Here is an 18,394-nt window from a genome sequence, read left to right as displayed (position 1 = left end):
GGGCCAGTTATCAGGCGGTGACTTGTAGCTGCCTGTACATTAGATTGATATACCCTCACTACTGCCCATGGGAACCTGGCCAGAATCCCACATCTGCAGGGAAGGTGCCTTTACTGGCAATCAATTCCAATAAAATGGGGAAATAGTCCAGGGGATAAATTAGAACTCAGGTTGTGGAACTATCAGAAGGAGACAAATCATAAGTATTTGAAAGGAATGTTAGCAAATTGATGATATGGTTTGCCTTGTCTCAAAGTTAAATGACCAGCAGAAAGAAAAGAAAGAAAGGCTTTTTCCTTTGGTAATGTGCATCAATAAGACGCAATTGTGGTATCTGGCAGTGTTTGATTTCAGAAATTCACTTACTGAAGTGAATTAATAATTGATAAAACTTCACTTACTGAAGTGAATTCTGGTCCCCCTACTGCAGGTGCTCCAGATTGATAAAACTAGGTTTAAATTAATTGATTGATAAAACTATGTTTAAATAAAAAATATTTAAAAATAACTTAAAAATTTACTTTAATAATCACAATAGATAATACCTCTTGAACACCTGCATGTACTAGGCACTGCAGTGGACACTTTGCATTCTTTGTCTAAACTAATTTTCCCAACAACACTGCAAGGTAGATCATATAAGGCCCATTTTATTGGTGAGGACATGGAGAGGTCAAGGAACCTGCCCAAAACTGCAGAATTAGTGGTAGTCAGGATTAGAACTCATGTCTGTATGGTGATAAGGCCTGCATTCTTCTCCATATTACATGCTGCACCTCTACATTTAGAGACAGAAGTATATCAGGAAGCCAAGTAATTAATTCACTAAGTTTGGCCTTAAGCTTAACATATTAGAGAGGACTCCTACAATGCTCTGTGTGCCTGCCTCACCATAAACCCCTTCTGAACGAAGTGGACAGAAGTGATTCCTTGAGTCTGGATTACTATTGATTCATTCAATAAATATTTTGCTGAATGGCCACTCTGTGTCAGGCACTGCTCTTTGGTCAAAACTGAATAGACTAGGGAGCCTGTGCCTGAGTCAAGGGTAGCCATCTTCCAGTTGGGTCTGAAAGAGCCCAGTGGTCTACAAGTGCTCTGCAATGAGGACAGGGATGTTCCAGACTGTAGAGTGACCAACTGACCCAAGGAATGTCCTTTGCTGGGGACTGCAATATGGCATATACATATGGAGGAGCACCTGCAGTAGGGGGCCCAGAAGCCAGGAGATGCCCAGGAAGATGGCAGTAAACACAAGCGATATGGAGTGGGCAAAGCAAGGCTGTGGGAAGCAGCAGGAAAGGCTGTAATAGAGAGAAGTTGAGTGGTAGCAGGGGCACACTTTTTGCTGGTCTTGTCCATCCCTCAGTTGTGAAGAGTAGTGGCTGCCAGAGATGGCTTCCTCTCCTTCACTTATGCATGAATGCTCACACTCATTCCCTGTCATCCAAGGAAACTGAAGCACACCCTTGTTCTTGCAATCTGAAAGAGGCCAACTTTCAGTCTCTGGGAATCCAGCCCACACAAAACTTTGCTTCACAAAGCCTGAGCTTGCACTTCTGAACCTGGGTCTTGAATTCTATATTCTATCTTTTTGGTGTGTGTGTGTGTGTGTGTGTGTGTGTGTGTGTGTGTGTGTGTGTGTATGCATGCGCGTGCGTGCTTGCGCCCATGAATGTGGGAACAAGGGGGTAAAAATACATGTTGCTGGAGGCCTCACTCTCTGGTAGTATGGCATCCAGCCTCTGGGTCCTAGCTGGTGATAAACATAAGGAGGTACAGAAGAGGTTCTGAGTGAAGCTGGAAGAGGGTGGCAAGAACCAAAAGAATTTCTTTTGTGGGTTACATCCACCACTGGGCTGTTATGAGAGCCTCAATGTTACCCATGGATAAACACTGGGACTTCCCTGACTGCACTCCCACCCCATCTCCTCAGGTTTTCACGCTGTTTCCTCAGCACAGGTGAAAAAGTTTTATTACGTGCCATCATGGGGAGAGAGAATATAGAGGAACAAGTACTCTCATACATGGTTAGTGGGGCAACTTCTTTAGAGGGTAATTTGGTATTATCTATGAAAAATTTAAGTGCACATCCCTTTTTACCCAACAATGCCACTTCTATAGTTCTAGGTACTTATACTAGAGATAAGTTTCATATAAAAATAAATGAACAAAGATATACATTGTAGTACTATGTGTAATGGCAAAATACTGGCAATCACCCCCTTCAGAAGATAGGTGAGATACATTGTGGTTCAGCCACACAATGGAATACACTGCAGCCATTAAGAAGAAACATGTAGCTAGAATATGTGCTGATATGAAACGTTCTTGCTCTACCCCTCCCCCCCCATCTCTACATACACACGTATACTCTCACACACTTTTGTATATGCATACACCTGGAAGGACATACAAGAAACTGGTATCTGTGGTTGCCTCTTGAGAAAGGAGCTGTTAAAGTGGGGGTGGGGGTGGGAGTAAAGGGTAGGCAGGAGGATTGCTTTTTTCAGTAAATATTCTTTTATACTGTTAAATTTCTTTTGCCATGTGCATACATTTAAACACTATAAGTAAAAAGCAAACTTAATTGCAAAAATCTTCATCAATAGGGGATTCTTTAAATAAATTGTGGTATATTCTTACTGAGGAATGCTATACAGCTATTCAAAAGGAGATATTTTAGCATAGAAAGATTTCCATAGACATATATAGTTTAAAAAAATCAAGGCTCTGTACAAAATGTATAATAGAACCATTTATATAAAAAGATATGCACACACACATAGGCATATTCATAGGAAAATATCTGGAATGAGTCACAGTGTGCTGATAACAGTGTGTAGTCTTTGAAATATACTGAAATTAGGGAGGGCTGTAGAAGCGGAAGGGGGGTTAAAGGTGGACTTTCATTATTTACTCTAAATCTTCTATACTAATAAAAGCCTAGGTGGCGGCCACAAGATGGCGGCCACAAGATGGCGGCCACAAGATGGCGGCCACAAGATGGCGGCCACAAGATGGCGGCCACAAGATGGCGGCCACAAGATGGGGGCCACAAGATGGCCTGCAGGGGAGGGAAGTTGGGGGTACCAGGCCTGCAGGGGAGGGCAGTTGGGGGCAACTGAGCTGGCAGGGGAGGGCAGTTGGGGGTGAGATCAGGCCAGTAGGGGAGGGCAGTTAGGGGTGACTAGGCTGGCAGGGGAGGGCAGCTGGGTGTGACCAGGCTGGCAAGGGATAGCAGTTAGGGGTGACCAGGCCTGCAGGGGAGGGCAGTTGGGGGCAACCAGGCCTACAGGGGAGGACAGTTGGGGGCCATCAGGCCAACAGGGGAGGGCAGTTAGGGGTGAGATCAGGCTAGCAGGGGAGGGCAGTTGGGGGTGACCAGGCCAGCAAGGGAGGGCAGTTGGGGCGATTGGGCTGGCAGGGGAGCAGTTAGGCATCAATCAGGCTGGCAGAGGAGCAGTAATGGGGCAATCAGGCTGGCATGTAGAGTGGTTAGGGGTGATCAGGCAGGAAGGCAGGCAAGCGGTTAGGAGCCAGCAGTCCCAGATTGCGAGAGGGGTCCCAGATTGGAGAGGGTGCAGGCCAGGCTGAGGGACACCCCCCCCAATGCACAAATTTCATGCACTGGGCCTCTAGTTTTTGAATATTTTTGTTTAACGAGTCTGTATTTAATTTAAAACACATAAGTGGTAAATAAATTATGAAGAGAACAAGAAGTCCAATCTGCATTCTAAAGTTTGCTTTCCTCACACCCAGCTCAGTTTAAGAGCTGTGGGTGACTTCCCATATCTGGAAGGCCCAGCACTTTAGTCTGGCACCGGAGGCCTCACCTCGCCATTTCTCCCACTGCCTCTTCACACTTTCTTCTGGGTAGTCCAATTGAGCTCCTCAACAGCCCTAAGCAGGTGTCCATCTTTTTTCCCTTATTGGATTTGCTCCCCCCATGCTCCACATCTAGATATGCCACCCCTTCCCTCATCCTTTATTGAACTTCTGCTCATGCTTCATGATCCATCTAAGTAATACTTCTGGAATCCTTCCATCCATTAGTAAGTGAATATCACAATGACTCATCTGGACTTGGGAAAGTGCCTTGTGACATTCTTTATTTGGCCACCTTGTACTGTTATTTAATCTTCATGGAATCATTTAACTAAAATATGGATATAATTTTCTTGTTTACAAAGCATTTACACAGCTCTCATCATTGTACCCTCTCATCCATTCTATGAAGTAGGCAATATAGGTATTATCATTATTATTTTCATTTCCTTGATAAGGAACCTGAGGGGTAGGGAGGCTTCTTATTCAAGGTAGCATAGTAGTGTGGACCTTGAGAAAGAAGATGGCTGCTAAGAAGAGCTCATGGTGCCTAACTTGGCTCAAATTAAAAAACAATAAAAACACACACATAGAGCCTAACAGCCATTACTACACAGGGACCTTTCACACAAACTGCACTACAGGGAGAAGCCTGAACTGAACTTCCTGCCTGCACTGTGTTGCTACCATCTGAGCCAGTCCTTATAAAAGAGTTCCTGAAGTCCTAGTCCAACCAATAGGACTGAGACTTTCCCCAGACAATTGGAGCTGCACAGCTCCGACCAATCAGAACGACTCTATTCTGACCAATCAGGACAGTGCCTTTTGAACCAAACAAACTGCAAGGATTTGGAGTCCTTGTATGCATGAGGATGGACCAATCAGGGATCAGGAGCAGGGAGGACTTCTGCCCATATAAGCCAGTTCCGCTGTGGCTCTCCGAGTACACTTTCCCTTTGCACCAAAGACTGAAGACTGCCCTTCCATGGCTCAACTGAAACACCAAACCTCACAGCTGGGCTTTATCACAATTGAACTGTTTGCACTGGTTTCCTTCTTCACTGCGCCCAAAATTGGGGATTCCTGTTGGTGTTGAATTGGCACCAATGACCTTCAGTTTACAGTAGGAAGTGGCCAAGAGGGAGCTAGGTCTGTTGGACTTGCCTAGAACACCTGCTTTTGTTCCCCCAGCCAGAATATAAGTCCCTAGAGACCAGGGAATGCACTTTTAACATTTCTGTGCAGCTTAAAGGACAAGAGAAAGCCATCAGTGTTCTGCCAAAGATAGAACACTCAATCAACCAAAGGGTGCGTGGTGGGGACCTGCCAAGTGCTTAGGTCAGCGCAGAGTGCTGGTGAGACATCAAAACCACAGTAGTAACTTACCATCCTCAAGTCAGGCCGAAGACACCAAACAATTAGAACATAATCAAGTATGAAATAAACATTATTTAAAGTGGTATACAGATGAATTTTCTTTTTTAAAAATGGCATATCAAACCTGCAGCTTCAGGCAAGAAAAACTTTTAAAAGGGAGTAGAATTTTTTAAAATTAGAAAATAGTACAGATAAAAAATTTTGTGACAGTGGTACATGGATGATTGAACTTTGGGAAACACTGCCATAGGCCTATTAGTATAAAAGATGGGCCAGGACTACAGAGTCTCTGTCTGAGCAAAGGTCTGAAACACAACAAGGAGTTAGGAGAGACCAACCTGCCTGAGACTGAGGGCAATGAGATTTGAAAGCTTTCCAAATCTCTAACCAGGCTAGATTCCAGAGGTTCTGTGAGCCAGTTGGGGAAGTGTGGGCTAGACCAAGAGTCATTTCAATTCGATGTGTGGCAGGAACACAATGAAAGTGGTACTTTGAAAGATCAGTGTGGTGGTGATGTGCAGTATAGACTGAAGAGGGCCTGACAAGTGACCCAGGACTACCACTTGCTAGGTGCCACACAGAAGATGCCACCAAGATGTTAATGCCACATGAGAGTCAATCTTGAAACTAAAGTTAAGGTTCTTTCATGGAAGTCCACGTGAGAATAGTGGTTTATCATGTGTTATGAAACATTATCTAAAACTTGACAAGGCAAAAAAGATTACAGAGTGCCTTTTCAAGAACATATGAGAGCATCACCCATGTGGTTGCTTGACTATTATTCACAATTTATTAAGGCCCACTATACAGTTAAAAATAACCTTGTAGAAGATTGATAAGTTGCAAATGATTTTTTTCTGGTAGAAATAAAAATTATTTCTGTACAGTAGGAAAGATAGCATCAAAAGTTACACTTTTATTATCCTCTAGAGCTAACCAGTTATGTTTCTAACTTTTAAAAAATCTTATTCCAGCATTTTTCAAAATCTCTCATATCTTTTTGTTTCTGTCCCTTTTTTATTATTTCTTATTGTGGTAAATATTATATATATATATATATATATATATATATATATATATATATATATATATAATTTGCCATTTTAATCATTTTAAGTGTACAATTTAATGGCATTATGTTCACATTGTTGTACACAATCTCTACTATCCATTTACAAAAAATTTTCACCACTTCAAACAGAAACATTAAGTAATTTCCCATTCCCCCCTCCTCCTGGCCCTTGATAACTTCCAGTCTAATTTCTGTCCCTATGAATTTGCCTACTCTAAATAATTCATGTAAGAGGAATCATACACTATTTATTCTTTTGTGACTGGCTTCTTTCACTTAACATGTTTCCAAGGTTCAGTTCATCCATGTTGTAACATGTATCAGAACTTCACTCCCTTTTATAACTGAATTATATTCCATTGCATGGATATACCACATTTTGTTTATTAATTCATCTGTTGATGGACATTTGGGTCGTTCCAACCTTTGGGCTATTGTGAAGACTGCTGCTATGAACATTTGGGTACCAGCATCTGTTCAAGTACCTGTTTTCACTTCTTTTGGGTCTATACACGGAAGTGGAATTGCAGGATCATATGGTAATTCTATGTTTAACTCTTTAAGGAAGTGCCAGACTCTCATATTTTTTTAAAAAAAAATCAGCTTTACCACAATGTTCATTTCCTCATCAATGAGTTAAATAAATTTTTGATATGCGTGCTCCCTGGGGGCAGCCTGCATTTAATGACTGGTCCATGTGGGGCACCAATGTCTGGTCCCCTCATCGTAACTCAGAACAACTGTGAAGAGCCAACCCAGCTCCAGAGCTTCTCATGGGTCAGCTGAGGCTGTCATTAGGATGGTGCCACAGCCCAGCTTCCTCCTAGAACCAATCCTGCCTCTTTCCCTTAGACCTCAGGTGTTGATCCCAAAGGCATCCCAGTAAATTTCCTACATGTGACCTGCAACAACCTTCCAGAGGCAATCCCCAGGCTGGTTCTGTGGCCTATGTAGGCTCTGAGTCAGCACCTGGGAAGCCTCCATTCCAAATGATCCCAGGAACTGCTATAGTCCCCAGAGCCCTAGTCACTGTGCACAGGCCTTACTAGCAGTTACATTCTCTCTCTCTCTCTCCGTCTCTCTCTCGTTTTTCCTATCAAATCCATTTGAAACCAATAGTGTGGAAGGTATAGGCTTATAAGCAAATAATTATAGCAATGGGAAAGACTGTATGAACTTCATGCTTAGCCGAAGGAAAGCTTCCTAGAGGAGAGGCCCTTTAAACTGACTCTTAAAGAATAAATTGGGGTTTGATCGGTGGACTAGGAACGTGGGGAAGACATTCCTGACAGAGGGTACAGCATGCTTAAAAGCTGGCAGGCCTGAAAGGGTGTAGGGTGTGAGAGGGAAGGAAGGGACAGTGAAGTCCAGGACACTAGTAAGGGCAGACCATACAGCATTATAGGCCACACTGAGGAACTTGATGCTAAACCAAAGCCACATTCCAGTGTTGCCCAAGCTTCAGCCATTTTGGTACCACTTTGATGAGTTTTGCCATATCTGGGTCCCACTGGTTCTACTTACTATTCATTTAATCTTTTTCTTGAAATGAAATTAATTTATGTTAAATTAAATTTTATATGGCAACAACAACAACAACAAAACAAAATAAAAGGAGTAGAAATAGAAAGTAACTATAAAAGTAAATACAATGGAAACAGAACAGAGTAATTAAATTCTAAGTAGATATCGCTGTCTGTCAATGTCTTTGAGCCTGAGGCCTGCTCTAACTGTTCCAAAAGATTAGCGAGCATTATAGAAGCTGAAGAATAGCACCATGCTGAGACTTTCTCCTTGATGTAATCAGAAAGCTGGAAGGAGAAGGAAGCGAGGATCATTTTCTCAACATGTAATTCAATGTTCTTTAAAGTTGTACCATGTACCATTAAGATCACCTTAAAGTTCTCCTCCCTACCACCCCGCTGACTATGAAAGCAGTTAGTAAACAATAAAGTGCCTTACAATTGTGGTTGTTATTACCTATACTGCTTTTTTCATTGGCTCAGGGGCAGTCACTTCCATGTAGCTTTCCTTTCTTTGGCTCAGTAAAGGGTTCTAAACCAGTGACTGTGGCAACATTCATGCTCCACATTGTGGGGGAGAAAGCAACAAGGATGGGCTGGAGAAGAGGGCAGAACCTTGGGAATCTCAGGCTTTTAGAACTTGGAGGCCCTTGCAGAGTATCCTACCTTCCCACTTTACAGCTTGGGAAACTGGAACCACAGGAGGGATATGATTTGTCTAAGGTCACAGAGGGTGTTAGCGTTAGAAGTCCAGGAGACAGCCAGGGGAGAAAGAATAGTATAGCTTATTGTTTGAGGCTACTGGTCCCAGTAGTTGCTATCTGGGAGGCAGAATAGAATAGAATTAATAGAATGTGGGAGCAGAGGTAGGGAGAAGTCAGTCCATCAGGCTTGAAAGCACAGGGACACTGTCAAAAAATCAACCTTCCACCCTAGCTGGTTTGGCTCAGTGGATAGAGCATTAGCTTGCGGACTGGAAGGTCCTGGGTTCGATTCAGGTTAAGGGCACATGCTCAGGTTGTGGGCTCGATTCTCAGTAGGGGGCATGCAGGAGGCAGCTGATCAATGATACTCTCTCATCATTGATGTTTCTATTGCTCTCCCTCTCCCTTCCTCTCTGAAATCAATAAAAATATATTTTTAAAAAATTAACCTTCTCACCCTGGTCGGTGTAGTACAGTGGTTAGAGCATTGCCCCACGTACCAAAGGGTTTTGGGTTCAATTCTCAGTCAAGGGCATATGCCTGGGTTGCAGATTCAATCCTTGGCCCCTGTCCATGCAGGAGGCAGCCATTCAATGTGTCTCTCTCACATCGATGTGTCTCTCTCTCCCTCTCTTCCACTCTACCTATAGAGCAATGGAAAAATATCCTTGGGTGAGGATTAACACCAACAAAAAAATCAACCTTCTTGGCTGGGCTCCTCAGCTAAGAGCAGAAGTCAAGGTAGCCCAGGGCCTGGGTGGTAGGCAGTGAGGAAATATCCTGCAAGGGACTCAAGTGTTTGCAAAAGATATCCAAAGAAGTGAGGGATGCCAGCTCAACAGACCTGCTTCAAACTCAGTGCCAACTCATCCTGGGACTGTGCAAAATAATCTGGCTTTAGGATTTGCCACAAATCCCAAAGAGGGTGGCACCTGGGTTCAAACCCGGTTCCGTCATGTTCTAGCTGTATAAGACACTGAACTGCTCTGAGCCCCAGTCTCTTCACTGGAGTATGATATGGGTAATAATAGTACCTACCTCTTGGGATTGTTGTCAGGATCACAAGAGGCAGTATATGCAAAGTTTCACATACAGGGCTTCTCATCATAGTTAGCATTACTTCTCACCTCCCCAACCCCCTGGACCTCTGCAAATAGATTTTCTTCTCTCCTGGCTCCCCTCCCCCAGCCCAGGTTCAAGGCCAACACCTGGACCTATGCTCACCCGACTGCCCACTTATCCGGCTATGGAGCACATAAGGAATCTTTCAAGTATTTGCAGATAAGAAAGCTGAGGGGGCATACTCCACAGGGTGGGACAGAGACTTCCTTCATCTAGAGACAGAGGGCAGGCCAAGCAGCCTGCACCATCCCGCTGGAGGGAGAGGCCAGCTTGGGCCTGGGAGAGAACAAAGAAAAGGCCCTGGTCTCCTGTGGCATTAGGAGGCAAGTGCCTAAAAGCAAGTCCCTTCATTAAAAGCTACCAGGTGGAAGGTTAAATATATCCCTTTCCAGTTGTCTAGGACATAGATTTATGAAAAGTCAGGGCTGTGCTATAGTGAGAGAAGATCTCATCTCTGCTCTGTTTTTAGAGAGTAAAAAGGAGGTGGTAAAGAAGAGAAAGAAGCCTGGGCTTTCATCAGTGAGTGGTGGGCGGCCATTGAAGGATTTTGAGCTGCCAGTTCTGTTTTTTAAAGTCTTGCTCTGGGTAAAGAGTGGAGAATAGGCTGGAGGGGGGCAAGAGCAGGAGCAGGGAGCCCAGTCAGAGGGAGAGTGATAGGGGTGCCAGGCCAGGGTGCTAGCTGTGGAGGTGGAAGAAGGGAGTCCACTGCAGGGTGGGCCAGGCCTGCATACCAGGTGACAGTGGCACCTCATCCCTCCCTCCCTCCTCAGAAGAGGAAGGCCAGCTCCCACTTGCCCTGGTCTTCTCAAGGGCTTGCCCTGTGACTGTGAGAAAGGCAACCTGCTCAGACGCCCAGACCTCTCACTCCCTTTCAAGGCAGCCCTTGGCAAGTCTGTTAGAAAGTTTTCCTTGTCCATAAGCCCCAGCTCTGCTGCCTGAGCTCCCCTCAAGCCCCAATCTACTCCCTTCATCCTGTGACAGCCCCTCAAATACCTAAAGACCAATGGCCACATTCCTCTGATTCTTCTCTATGCCAAACAGCACATGGTCCCCACCGTGTTTAGTTCTCAGTCCCATCGATCTGCTTTTCAAACTATGTTAGCTCACGAACTCCTTCTGAGCCTACTCATGCCACAATGGACCAACCACAACCTCTGAGACACAGCATGGACTCACTGTCTGTCCTACTAGCTACCTCTGCAGCCTTAACTGTAGCTTCCAGTACATTTTCCAGGGCATCCAACTGCAATGTCACCTACCCCCGCCCCACTATTCTCTTCACATAAGGCAGAGAGGGGTCCTGGTGTGGCTAGGGACCCTGAACTTGATTCCACTCTATTGCCAGCTGATCTGGCTTAAACTTTGATTAGAAGGCATTTGGTACCTTAATAACAACCGTGTGGACAGATGACCACCTCTTTCCTGCTCCTCCCTGCCTCTATGCTTTAGTATTACAAAACAAAACAAAACAAAACAAAACAAAACAAAACAAAACAAGAACCACCCCAGCATTTTAGCAGCAGTCCAGGAGGTGGGTAAACACCAAGATTGGCACAGTATTTTCCACCATCCACAGGATAAGACCTCAGAAGGCATGATAAGACTATCGAAAATAAGAGATACAGTATTTCTTATACAGACATGCACATTTACAATTTCTTGGTCACTTTTATTATCCCTTCAGAATCTCAGCTTATCAGGGTTGGGATGTAATCACATCCACCCTTTCCTCCCCCAGAGCCACCCAATTTTGAATTCATTTCACAGCACTTCTGCCAAGCGGCCAGCCTGCCCCTCCTTGCAGACCTCAAGAACCGAGGTACCCGCTTCCCCCAAGGTAGCCCAGGCTGCCTCAGGAGAGCTCTGGGTGCAGAAAATACCTCCTCCTCAACAGGCCCTAATTCCTTCCCTTCTCCTCTCCGCTGAGCAAGCGACCCTCCTACCCCAAAGAAGACTCACCTCCCTGGCTCCAGAAGAGGGGGACAGACTCGGCTCTCTCCATCCTAGCTGTGGGGATGGTCAAGACTCCACATCCAGCAAATCTTCATGCAAGGGAGAAGCGTGTGGTGGGCCCTCACTAAGGGCAGGGAGCTGATGGGCTCCACGCTGTTCTGAACCCCTTCCCTGGGCTGCTCAGTGGACACCCAGGCACTCTTCCTGATCCCGGTACCCCAGCGGGTTCTCCAGCTCCCTGGCTGGGTCAGTTTGGCCTCATTGTTCACATGCTCCGTTGCCCCAAGAAGTTGTTCCTGGGCCGTCCAGCCCAGGGAAAGTGATGCAGGACTCCAAAAGTGAGTTTCCGCTCTCTCCTTTCCCTCTTCTCCCCAACCCTACCACCTGCCCACAGCCACACTGGTCCAGTGGGTCCTGTCACAGCAGACCAGTGTGAGGAGCTCTCTGAGTTGGTCTCATCTTTCTCTGGGTAAGGTTCTCAGCCAAAGGCCCAAGTCAGAGCCCCACAGAGGGCTGACCTCCCGCTCAGCTGCTGTCCTGCAGTGAGGGGAAATGAGCAGGAACTGGCTGTCTGAGTCAGAGCCCCTGGTCTATTGTCACTGCATGGGCCCCTTCCTTCCCAGAGGAGAGACGTGCACAGAGATAGGCCTTGTTTTTTGCAAGTCTCTCTTGCACACACACTTTCTCACTTGACCTGGAAAGAGTCAGTGCACTATGGCTGGATGCAATTCAGTTCAGGCACTCCAAGTGAGTGTCTACTATAGCAGAGATCATGCCTATAGCACACAGAGGTCATCTCCTAGCATCCTCATCATAGAGGAGATGATGAGTCCTACTAAAAAGGGAGGAAACTGAGTCTCAGAGAGGAAAGGGGCTTCTCAAGGTCCAACACTGAGAGAATAGTGAGATTTGGAGTCCACCCCTGCTCTCTAGGGCATCAGGTGGAGAACCCTGCAGACCTTCCACACTGCTTCTCCAACCTCGACCCCACTGGCGTATTACAGATTCTAGCAAAGCCTATTTCCTAGGGTACAAAGCATGAGAGATTGCTGGCTTTAAAGCATTTCTGATATACCTTGTTCAAATTTGTTTCTTTTCTTTTTAAAAAAAATGTGTTTTTATTGATTTTTAGAGAGAGAGAGAGAGAGAGAGAGAGAGAGAGAGAGGATGAGGGAAAGATAGAAACATCGATGAGAGAGGAGCATCATTGATCAGCTGCCTCCTGCAGCCCCCCCCCCCCCCCCCCGCCTCACTGGGGATCAAGCTCGCAACTCCAGCATATGCCCTGACTGGGAATCTTACCAAGGACCTCTCGGTTTCTGGGTCGATGCTCAACTGCTGAGCCACACCAACCGGGCATCAAATTTGTTTCTCTGTGTTTAGAAGGACAAGGGACTGGGATACAAGTCATGTATGCCAGAAGCTCCTTACAAAGAGACCCCATGATCATAATGGCAAAATAAACACAGAAGGAAGGGTTGTGCCTTGTCCCAGTGACCATCTTCTGATTGGAAAAGAGCCATAATGTGTTCTTGTTCACAGAGTGAAAAAAGTCCTAGCTGGAGCTCTTTACTGCTCCCTCCCAGCCCCCCAGAGATGTAGAGACAGGGAAGCAGCTTGAGGGAAGGAGTTGGGAGCCTCCCCTGGAAGAGCCACCTTATTGCCTCAAGGGTTCTGTACACCTGTACTGACCACACTAAACTCCTCAAGGGCAGGGATAGGGCTGTGAGTCTCTGGAGGCCCAACCTTCAAAACATATTTATATGGCTCGGTACAAAAAGCCATCTAAAAAGATTGAGGTGAACCCTAGCCAGTTTGGCTCAGTGGATAGGGTGTCAGTCTGCAGACCGAAGGTTCCCGGGTTCGATTCTGGTCAAGGACACGTACCTCAGTTGCAGGCTCCTCCCTGGCCCAGGCCCTGGTTGAGGCGCGTGCAGGAGTCAACCAATCGATGTGTTTCTCTCACATTGATATTTCTCCCTGTCTTTCCCTCTCTCTTCCACTCTCCCTAAACCTCAATGGAAAAATATCATCCGGTGAGGAATAAATAAATAAAGACTGAGTTGAAATTTGCAAACAAGGAAAATGCATTGTGTTGGGAGAGGGCTGACTGTTTGACATCATCAACTGCATTCAAGAATTTAAGTAGGCTGAGGCCCAAGCAGTGAATGTTCTCTGTGGCAATACTGAGAGGATAACCTTAGAGGGTAACCCAGAGACCAGACCTGCTTCCCAGGGGCCAGACCACAGCAGGTTAAGGAGGGAAATGGGAGGGGAGTGGAGATACCTCTCAGGAAATCTGGCTGTGGTTAGAGAGAAAATAGATGTCATCACTGGAGGGAGAAGCAGAGTTACACCTGAGAGTTAGATGTTGTCAGGATGGGACAGATGCTGTGTGTTTTAAGTAGAGGAGCTTCCACAAAAACTGCTCCTCACTCTATCCTCCAAACTCCCTGCTGGCTTGACTTCATCTCAGACCAATTAAACCAGAATTTCTCAGTGGTAGGGTCCAGGCACTGACAGTGTTTTAAATCTCCCCAGGTTGAGAGCCATGGCTCTAATTACTAGTAAAGAATGAAGTCCAGTCTTAGCCCAGCTGGTGGGTGGAGGGCAAAGATGCCCTGACAGTCTTAGCTCCTTCTCGTTGGCAAATTAGCACAGAGACAAAGAAGACAGACTGCGGAGCCCTACTGTCTGGGCTCAAATCACAGTCTCACCTGTGTGCCCTTAGGCAAGTTGTTTAAACTCTCTGAGCCTCGGGTTTTAATCTATAGATTAATTGCATAATTTACAGGTTCTCATCTATATATGCCCTTTAAGAAGTAATAAAAGTACCTATACCATAAGGTTGTTGGGTGGGTCAAATGAGTAAATAATATCTGCAAAGTGCTTAGACTGCTGCCTGATTTGATAGAAGCTATCCTGGGACTGGCCTGTGTCTTCTAGTGTCTCTCCTGGCCCTCTGCCTAAGGCTCAGGAAGGCATCCCTTAAAAAACAGTGGTGGACCTAACAAATGTTAGTGAGGATGTAGAGAAAAGGGATCCCTCGTGCACTGTTGGTGGGAGTGCAGACTGGTGCAACCACTGTGGAAAGCAGTATGGAGTTTCCTCAAAAAATTAAAAATAGAACTGCCATTTGACCCAGCGATTCCACCTCTGGGTATACCAGTATATCCAAGGAAACCCAAAACACTAATTTGAAAGAATATGTGCACCCCTATGTACATAGCACTTTATTTACAATAGCCAAGATATGGAAACAGCCCAAGTGCCCATCAGTAGGTGAATGGATAAAAGATGTGGTGCATTTACATAATGGAATACTATGCAGCAGTAAAAAAAGAAGGAAATCTTACCATCTGCAACAGCATGGATGGGCATAGAGGGTATTACACTAAGTGAAATAAGTCAGAGAAAAACAAGACCGTATGATTTCACTTATATGTGGAATCTAAAGAACAAAATAAACAAACAAACAAAATGGAAACGGACTCATAGCTACATAGAACACACTGCTGGTTGCCAGATGGGAAGAGGATTAGGAGACTGAGTGAAAAAGGTGAAAAAGGTGAAGGGATTGAAAAGTACAATTTGGTAGTTGCAAAATGGTTACAGGGATGTAAAGTACAGTATAGGGAATATAGTTGATAATATTTAATAGACTTATTGAGGGGATCACTTCATAAATTATATAAATGTCTAACCACTATGCTGTACACCTGAAACTGATATAAAATAATATTGAATGTCAACTGTAATTTAAAAAGTTAAAAATGATTATCATATGCCAATAAATTAAAAAGTAGGATAAAATACTGTAAGTACAATTGATCTTTAATAATGTAAGTATTCAAGGAAACATTACTGGAAGGACATGTGTTACACATTTAATCAGGGTCTAAGAATTTATCTTAAGAAAATATCCAGAACTGGGTAAAATGGACTATATTTAAAAAACAAAAAACGTTGTTGGTCCTGCCTTTGACTTGGTCTCTTATCAGCCATCAACCTTTGTCTGTCTCCCACAGGCCTGAGTCTGTCTTCCCCTCAAAAGCCACTTCTAACCTGGGTCCCTTTGGGCTGAAACTGGCTGCTGTTGCTATGATAGGAAATGCCATTGTGTGTGACCAGAGCCACATTGTTTTGGATGGAAAGAATCAAATTAGAGTCTCAGCTGATATTTGTCTTTTGTTCCCCTATTTCAAGTTTTTTAGTTCCTTTGGCTGGAGTCAGGACAAACTACTGCCCTAGGGTGTGGAAATGGTTGGTGTGTGTCAGTTTCCACAACACAGACTTCATGTTTGGGGGATTGGAGGCCTGACTATGGTGAGGTTGGGGATTGGCTTCACCTTCAGAACCAGCAGTGTATCCTTGGGCTCTGTGGATTAGGACTCTGGTTTGGGTGGCCACCCAAAGAGATCTTAACCTTTCCAATTTTGCTCTTTACCTTGAGCAGACAGCTCCCATCCTCCAAGCCAGACCCTGCAGCACCCAGAGAATAGAAGGGAGCTGGTAACAGAAGCAAAGGTTGGGGCAGATGTCCAGATAGATAGTCATGGTACAGGGGTGGGATAGTTAAGAGTCTGAAAAGAAAGAGGGTTGAACATCAGTGTTCCACAGTTAAAGCCAGGGCAGAAATGTAAGGAGCTAAGCCACAAGAGCTAGGTCCCCAAAGCAGGAGCAGGGTCCCAGGCTGGGTCAGAATATTTCAAAGGAGTCGTGTGCTAGAGATGGCATGTGCTTTTAACATCCTGTGTGGCACCACAGGGTGCACACCTTCTCTGAGGCAAGCCTAAAGCCTAAACAGCAGCCCCTGCCCCTTGACCTCCAGGTCAAACAAATTCCACAAAAGGAATTCATGGAGGTGGCTCTGTGCCACCCTCTCCAATGCCAGAAGCAACTCAGAGACACTCCACACATATGGCAGGGAGCAATTGGAAGCCTCATCCTGCTCTTGGGACCCCACGTCCCTTCATATGTGCTCTTAGAGAATTTGACAGGTTATTGACTTTCAAAATAGAAAATTTGCTGTTGAGAGAGATGAAGGATGCATGAAAGACCCTGTACTCCACAGGGATGCAGATGTCAGTTAGGAGGCCACATTAGCCTAACTTGTTTGAAAGTACTGCCTGAGGGATGCAGAAGTGACCTGTCAGTGTGCAGGGACACCCCCCCCCCCAAACCAAGGATATCTTTCCTTGTCATCTAAAGCATCATTTTGCCTCTTCTCAATGTCAGAGCCTTGTCTGGTTTCTTTCAGCTTGATAATGGTCATATGGACATGGATATGTGGCACAGAATGTCTCCACCGAGGTGATGAGGAAATCCCAGATGGCATGAGTACAACTCTGACCAGTAGTGATGGCAGTGTGTGTGTGTGTGTGTGTGTGTGTGTGTGTGTGTGTGTGTGTGTGTGTGAGATAGAACAGCTGGATTGTGGCCTACATTAATCTCTGAGGCTGGGTGACCTTAGGCACATCACCTCACTTCTATGGGTCTATAAAATGAAAGGTTTGTAGGGGACAAGTGGTTTCCAAGTGCACCATTTCACCTTTATTAAAATACCTGGATTCCACCATGATAGAAAAGAAGTCTGCTGTTTAATGTTGACATGAAAAATTAGTAATATGTACACACTATGATCCCTGAAGACTCCCTGCACACTCTTCTCAGCACCTGCTGAGAAGCCCTGGATCAGTGATCCATAGAGACCCTCCTACTCTGACACTTTGAAGCAATAATGGCAGCAAACTGTGCTCCTTGCTCACATGCACCTGTCATTCTCACAACCATCCTATGAGGTAGGTCCTGTTAATCCCAGCAGACCAATGAGGCAGCAGAGGCTCCAAGGGCTTAGGTCACTTCCCTAAAAGCACACAGCTCACAAGTAGCTGAGGCTGGCTGAGAACCCAAGCAGCTGGGGAAGTCTTCCCCATGTTCTTTATCAATTATTCTAATCTTCTTGCCACGAAGCTTAAGCATTTTTAAAGGAGGAGAAAAACCCACAACATTTCCCCAATTAGTCCCCAACCATGGCTAAACCAGAAAACCTCACTTGCTTAATCAAATTTCAATGGTACCCAGCACTCAGAGGAGGCAAGGTGGCTGCCACCTGAAGCCACCCAGCAGCACAGGCCCAGCCTAGCTTTGTTGTCAACTGCTGTGGGACAGTGGCAAACAGTACCTAATACTTTGGTTTAAAAGTATTTGTATACTGTATATCCCCTGAGAAGGTGTGCAGCATTTTATAGCTCACAAAGCCCTTGAAAACCTCCTACATCATTTGCTTCTTGTCACAGCCCTGTAAAGTGATGATAGTTATTACTGTTATTATCACATTGCAGATGAAGAAACTGAGGATACAGTGGTGGAATACTTTCCCCAAAGGACCAAAGTAAGGTTCAGAACTTGGATTCAAACCTGAGGCCAACTACATGAAATCCACACACCTTATTCCCTGTGGCTGCTTCTACTTTTGCATTTATGTTTTTCAAGTGTGTTTGCTGGCTCAGGGAAATGATATGATTTGGTCTCTCAGCTTGATAGAATGATTTGCCAGTGTAATTGTTCTATATGTTAATGGTTTTATTTTTTACTGCACAAACAATATTAGAACAACATTAATGGAAGTCTAAGAGAAAGAAAAATTCACCAACAAGCCTGCCACCCGCAATAAATCAAGTTTTCCTTTTTCCACAATTCCCTTTCAGTTCTTGCTCATGTGTAGACATACTTTCTATAGGATTTCTAAAGCTCAGCATAGATACACTTTTGTATCGTGCCTTTTGTATGTTATTCCTTATTATAAACATTGT

The 18,394-nt window shown here is 45.0% G+C and overlaps 1 protein-coding gene across 3 annotated transcripts in view; it reads right to left on the bottom strand.

The window, feature by feature from the left end:
* Positions 1-18,394, bottom strand: part of NHSL2 (NHS like 2) — a gene marked incomplete at its 5' end in the record, with an annotated part of 402,898 nt that overhangs the window by 73,298 nt on the left and 311,206 nt on the right. For 2 of the 3 annotated variants that reach the window (XM_080653230.1, XM_080653229.1), the window contains one exon: positions 11,586-11,628. The exons of the other annotated variant lie outside the window; for it this stretch is intronic. In XM_080653230.1, coding sequence (XP_080509356.1) covers positions 11,586-11,628 — 43 coding nt within the window. Of the gene's footprint in view, positions 1-11,585; positions 11,629-18,394 lie in introns of those variants that run through there. 3 annotated transcript variants of the gene reach the window in all.

This window comes from Plecotus auritus (assembly GCF_963455305.1).
Source record: "Plecotus auritus genome assembly, chromosome: X".
Taxonomy (NCBI): domain Eukaryota; kingdom Metazoa; phylum Chordata; class Mammalia; order Chiroptera; family Vespertilionidae; genus Plecotus; species Plecotus auritus.
Note: the sequence above shows the minus strand (reverse complement) of the source record. Positions and strands in the feature narration are given on the sequence as shown.